This window comes from Dromaius novaehollandiae, chromosome 22 (genome assembly GCF_036370855.1).
Source record: "Dromaius novaehollandiae isolate bDroNov1 chromosome 22, bDroNov1.hap1, whole genome shotgun sequence".
NCBI classification, from domain to species: domain Eukaryota; kingdom Metazoa; phylum Chordata; class Aves; order Casuariiformes; family Dromaiidae; genus Dromaius; species Dromaius novaehollandiae.
This window is the reverse complement of record NC_088119.1, coordinates 11,790,158-11,796,510: the sequence shown is the minus strand read 5'-3', so window position 1 is coordinate 11,796,510 and position 6,353 is coordinate 11,790,158. Positions and strand designations below refer to the sequence as shown.

General features: G+C 53.5%; 1 protein-coding gene across 9 annotated transcripts in view; it reads right to left on the bottom strand.

The window, feature by feature from the left end:
* Positions 1-884: 884 nt before the first annotated feature.
* Positions 885-6,353, bottom strand: part of LOC135330631 (proline-rich protein 36-like) — a 29,362-nt gene continuing 23,893 nt past the window's right edge. For 5 of the 9 annotated variants that reach the window (XM_064524840.1, XM_064524841.1, XM_064524839.1 and 2 more), the window contains 3 exons: positions 5,462-6,199; positions 5,272-5,343; positions 885-4,746 (listed from right to left, as the gene is read on the bottom strand). In XM_064524840.1, coding sequence (XP_064380910.1) covers positions 3,415-4,326 — 912 coding nt within the window. In that variant the 5' untranslated portion in view covers positions 4,327-4,746; positions 5,272-5,343; positions 5,462-6,199 and the 3' untranslated portion in view covers positions 885-3,414. The other 4 variants (XR_010392613.1, XR_010392612.1, XM_064524844.1 and 1 more) reach the window with 4 other exon arrangements.

The following is a 6,353-nucleotide window of genomic DNA, read 5'->3' as shown; positions in this document are numbered from 1 at the left end:
GCCTGCAGCTGCAGCCCATCAGGAACTGGGGAGAGGGAATGGCCATCAGCCCCATCAGGAACAACTGGGGCTGCCAGGGCAGCAGAGGCACCCCCACTCCTGAGAGCAGCTTCCTGAAAGCTGAAGGGAGAGGCCTGGGGTATAGAGAGGGGAAAGGGGAGTATGCAGAGGACAAGAGAACAAATGGAGAGCTCTGGGTACAACAAAAGTAGAAAAAGGCAATGACAGAGCAAACAGAGTGACTCTGGGGGCACCACCAAGAAGCACCCAGAAAACTCTGGGACAGGAGAGAAAGCTAAACAGAGAACTTTGCAGTGTGCTGCAAAACAACCACAGGGCCCAACAAAAGGCACACAGAGCCCTTGGGGGCAACCCAAAATGTGAATTGAGGGCTCCGGAGGGCATCAGAGGGCAAATGCAGGGCTCTGGGGCAAAGCAAAATACAAATAAAGGGGCTTAGGGCACACCAGAGGGGCCATAAGGCATGTCACAGGACTCAGTGCAGCTGACAGGATGGTGCCTGCAGGCTCCCCCCACCCCCATGGAAACTCTATCTCCCCACTCCAGGCACACAGGCCCTGGCACCAGACCCACAAGGGACACTGGGGAGTGCTGAAAGCAAATCCAGAAGCAGTCTGGTGACCTCACACAGCCCTGCAGGGGCCCTGGGTGCCCCCACAATGATGGGAAACACCCCCAAGAGCCCAGGCAATGCAAGGGAAATTCCCCACAGCTCTGTCAACAGTACTGGGTTCCCTGGGAAGCGCAGGCACTCCAAAGTACAAGGGACTCGGGGACCAGCTCCCAGCCCCGGACACAATGTGTAATCTCCTCCCCTGGGCATCATCTTCAGGCAAACCAACAGCAGGAACCACAGAGATGAGTGCAAAGAATAAAGCAACTGTTTATTGTTTTACTGCGCAGAAACAATAGCTGGAAGCAAGTCTGCCATGGAGCTCAGTGTCAGCATGCTTCCCCTTACCTGTGATGCCTGAAGAGTCATCACTACACCAGCGTCCATCCATCCATCAGGGAAGGGTCATCTCCTGCTGCTGCCCTTGATGTGGCAGGTGTCCGAGTAGCTGACAGCCTACTCCTCTGCTTTTTCCTTCAGGGATAGGATTCATCTCAGAGATGAGAGGAAAATGCCTGATCCTGCCTGTCTGCACTTCTGCCCTACCCCAGGCTAGAGCCCTGCAAGACACTTCCACAGCTCTCAGCTCACCCGTCACATTGCCAGTCTCCGTGTGATGGGCCTGCGCCATATCAAATCCAGAGCGCAGGTCGGTGTGCAGAGCTGAACGCTGGGTACAGGGGAAGGTTACAAAGCCCAAAGAAGGGTTTGCAGCCTGCTGCTTAGGCTTCAGGGCTTACAGTTTATCTAAGGATTTAGCCCTTTTCCTTTATCAGTAAGTCATAAGCCCTGAACACTAACTGCAGGTCTTGGAACCCTAATAGTTGCCGAGACTTTAAAATTTATGGCTAAGGTTGGATTTTAAATTCTGCGCCCTGATCACTAAACGAGCAAACTGTAAACCCTGACTGATAAAGACTGAGCCCCACAAAAGAAAGGAATAAACTGTAACTCCGGAGTGAGAGACCCTCAACAACAAACTAAACAATAAACCTTAAGTGAAAAATTTCAAACCCTCAGCTTTAAGCAACAAACACCAAAGCACCCATACGCATGAAAACAGTAAAGAGAAGGCAAGGAGTTTTGCCCACAGCTTAAGAAGTTTTCCCTTCCTCTAGAAGCACAGCAGAACGGGAAGACATGCACCAGAATCACGTTACAGCTGCTGTTTAGAGGCTTGGTTTTAGCCACCATTCAAATGTGAGCATGTGCAAGAATCACTCCACAGGACTGCACTAGGCTGCACTTGCACTGAACCTACCTGAAGCACTGCAAGCACTATTTCATCTCCGGGTCAGACAATTAATATTTTTGGTCCTCTCAGCTCCATGGGCAAACATCCACAGCCAGTGACACCAGTGACCACCTAGGGAACAATCACCTCGCACCTCCCAGCACTGCTCACATATGATGCAGCCCAGGACTTAGCTGTGTCCACGCTGCAAGTCAGAGCTCACTCTCCATGGCCAGCCGCGCATCTCCGCAGAGCTCCCAGCTGTGACAAGGCTCCTTCGACTGCCCGACTGGGCTTCGGCACCTGCAAAGAGGCCAGAGCAGTTAGTTAGAGGCCGGGCAACTGCACAGCCCTCCTAGAACTACTCCCTAGTCCAAGGCCCGTAATTGTTCCCACAGTTATGACTGACCCTCCGTGCTGCTTCAGTCACCCTCTCTGGCTCCATTTCATCACAAAGATGTCACAGCAGCTCTCACGGACAGGCAGGCTCACTCAGGCACCCGGCCGCCTCCAGCCTTTGCTAGATGGTCCTCCGCAGGGAAACTCTGCCTCTGAGGGACACTCTCAGAAAGCACCGTCCAGCCAAGGCAGGATAAAAAGTAAGGCCTCCAAAACCTCCAAACCCTGGAGAGATGGAGCTGATGGGAAACTGACTTGTGCTACCAGTACTGTAGATTATGGCTTTGCTGTGTACTACGGTGCTGTTGCTCATACACATGTAACCCCATTTCTCTGCTATAGCAAAGTTACTGTTGTAGCTGGCTCCTGAAAGAAACAGTAACTTGCGAAAAGGAAAATCCCAGGTAAGACAGTTGCATACTTAAGACATGAGTTGTGAAGGACCTTTACTCTCAAAGTACAAACAATACTGGAACCTCTGGACTTCAAAGAAGGAAGGTCTAGAAGTTTTAGGGCCCAACACTAATAATGCTAGAAACAGAAATTGTTTGGAGGGACCAGAACAGCAAAGAGAAAGGAGTTCCAAGGAAAGAAACAAGCCAGAAGCTATGTAAATGATTGCATTCATCAGGAAGCGATGGCAGGGGTGGGGTGGGTGTGCGTGTTGACAGCACAGCATATCCCCTCAGGAAGCACTAAATCAACAACATGGGTTGAGCTGTAGACATAGGGAAGACACCACTTTGCATAAAGGCAGACCTGACAGAAAAGTGGGCTCAATGCCAGCATCGCAATCACAACTCAAGCTGCACCACGTGACAGCCCTGGCTGCGCGCAGGCAGACAAGAGGCAGTAACTGCAGACCGCGCTGACGAGTAGGACAGACAGCAGCAGCAGCTCCAGACCGCCCTACCGCGAGCGCCTGTCCTAACGCCCAAGGTCTCGGAGCCTCTGCTGCTCTCTGCCTCCGTGACACCTTCCCCAGGAGCCTCTTCGCTGCCTGCCGCGTACCCCACGACATCTCTAGCCCGCTAGCGCTCCCCCGCTGCACAGCCACAGCCCCGCACCTCCGCGGGCAGAGTCCCCGCGGAGGTGTCCGACGTGACCCGAACCAGACCGACCGACGGCACCCTCCGGGCGCTGCCGATCACCATCTCTGCCGAGCGCCGACCACCTCTCGCCACCCGCCGCACCAGACAAAACGCAAAGGAACGACAGACCTCCACCTGGACGCGGGGACAGGGGGGAGAACAAAAGAAAAGAGGGGCAGAGAGCTTGGCAGATGGATGGAGGGAGAAAGAAAGAGAGGGACAGAGAGCCGGCCCCAGGGTCTGGGCACTGGACAAAGGAAGAGAAAGAGAGGGACAGAGGGCCACACAGATGGAGGGAGGGCTGCACAGAGGACCGGGGAGCAGAAGAGAGAAAAATGGGGAAGGCGAGGCGGCCAGAGGAATGGCGAGGGAGCAACAGAGAAGGGGGGAGAACCGGAGAGAGGAGCGGGGACGGGAAGAGAGGGACAGGGAGCCAGTAGGAGCGATGGGAAGAGGACGAGAACGACGAAGAGCTGGCCAGAAAGGTGGAGAGAGAAAAAGAGGGAGGGCAATTCAGACAGAGAGATGGGACAAAACAGGGGAAAAGAGGGATAGGGAGGCAAATAGATGGATGAGGAGCTGAGCAGAGGGATGGAAATAGAGAGAGATGGCTGGAGGGGTGGACAGAGGGCTGGGAAGGCAAAGAGAAGTACAGGCAGAAAGGCAGACGAGAGCGGCAGACGGATGGGGAGCCGCACGGAAGGACAGCGGGCAGGTACTGGGAGAGGAAGAGGAAGAGGACGATGAAGAGCTGGATAGAGCGATAGAGAGCCAGTTAGATGGACGCAGATATTGTCACAGAGATGGAAAGAGTACAAGAGGGATGGGGGAGCTGGGCAGAGGAACGAGTAGCTAAACAAAGGGATGGGGCACTGGACAGAGCCACGGGGAAAGAAAGAGAAGGATGGAGCGCTGGACAGAGGGGCAGGGAGCGGAACCGGATGGATCCCGACAGCCTGGCTCGCCATGCTCCGACTCCACCCCACCGGCTGAGCCCGCAGTGCTCTCTGCGCACCGCTGTGCCCAAAGTCCGCTCGTGGGCCTGCTCACCCGTTTCCCTACGGCTCTGGGGTGTCTGTGGGAGCGAGGGTGCACACACGGGCCCAGGCCGGGGAGGAACCTCGCGTTCAGTCACAGCATTTTACCATTCCTCGTGCATTAGCCCCTCTCAGATGCTCAACGCCAAACGCCCTCAGCCCGTAACAACTTCAGTACCCGCGGCACCTAGTTTTTCCACGCTCTCAAATCTTCCTTGCTCTTTCCCGTCTTGTTTGAAAACCCTCCCAGACCCCTTCTGTACTTACATGCTTCCTCAAAACAGCATCACCAAAGTCAACAAAAAGGGCCGAGCTGCATCCCTTCGAGTTGCTGGCCCTCAGAACAGCATCCTGCAAGTGAATCAAGCCACCAAGGTCACTGGGAGATTCTCCTTTTAGAGCTTTCTTCCCCCAAAGCTTTAATGATGGCTCCCTAACCTGGGCAAATGCAGAGCCTCCCTTAAGCGCTGCGGCAGTTTTTACTCTGGCGTCCCAAGTTGCTGCTAGGCAGCGAAGCAAGGCAAAGACGGGTGCGGTCAGAGCTGACCCATCTAGCCACGAAAATTCTTATTTTAGGCGTCACTGGTCATTCCAGGTAAACAGACCAAAACAGAGCTCCAAACAGACAGGCGAGGCTTCGCACAGACCTCGTGGCCCAGCTAGCAACAGTAAGACTCTGTCTTACTGAAGACTCTGGGCTACCAGTCGCTATCCCCCCCTCCTTTGCCGGTCCACGCATCGCGGCTTATTACCCGCGAGTCCGGTAAGGACGCTGCCGACCTTCCTGTGGCCGAAGCCTCCTCGTCGGGACCGGGCGGAGAACCTTTCTGCTGGCATTTGAATTCTCCTGGAAGCTCTCGACGCATGATAACTTACAAAGGTCCGAGAGCGGTGGTAGCCTGTAGTTCTTCACGGCAGCACACAGTCGTTCCCCGAGGTCCTGAACGCCTACGATTAACACAGTTTATCAAAACAAAAATACTACTGCTACAGGGTGTAAAGGCAAGCTAAAATTTCCGCAGCCAAAGAAAACCCCTTCGCGTCTGACACAACGAGCCACACGCACCAGCGCCTATAGCTCGAGGCTAGCAACCCCTCCTGGGCGACGTTCTTCTGGCAGGCTGCGGATCTGAACTCCTCCATCTCGCCTAAGAGTCTCCGCTGGGACACAGCAACTTTGCCAGCCAGGGCTCGTTGACGGAGGCATAGTAAAATCCATCAGGGAGGGAGCAAAGCAAAAAAAAAAAAAACAAACCAGAAAGAAAAAGAAAAAAAGAAAAAGATCAAAGCTCTGCAGAAAATCATAAGAATCCAAAGTTGTTTATAAGCACAAAAGCGGATCCAATATACACACTCAAGCAAGGTAAACAAGAAAACGCAAGCCACAAGTACCGCTTCCCCTAACCCCTGTTCTGAGAGCTATGAAGACAGTCGGGCTTGCCGCGAAAGGGAAGTCAGACTAAGTAGCCGCTAGAGATCAACCTCTCGGAAACTAAAAAATATTTTTATTCCGCTTCAGTGTTATTGTTACTGTTCGCAAACCCTCGTATGCATGCGCTTAACCGACAACTCTCTCGGTCTTTAACTACGTGGAGGAACGACAGCCCTCGATTTGCCTGTCTCCCTTTCAAACCTATTACCTTTTTGAGACTGCTCCTAGCTTCCTCTTACTCTTGCATGCTGGCCTCACAGGCGACGACCAAAACGAACAACTGGATCGCTAGGTCTAGCCCCCTCTCTTCAAGATGTGCCCCTTCGGGGCTTACGTTTCTTGGTCTCTTCAACTTCAGCCGTGGCAATTAATCTAAAAAAGTAAGTATGACATCTATTCCTTTCCGTAGCTGCGGGTACGATAACAAAACAAAAGAGAAACAGCCAAAGCAAAGCTAAGGCAGATACAGGCAACAGCAGCCACAGGGTAGGAACGGGTTACTCAGGCCTCAGCGCTGCCTCGGGGA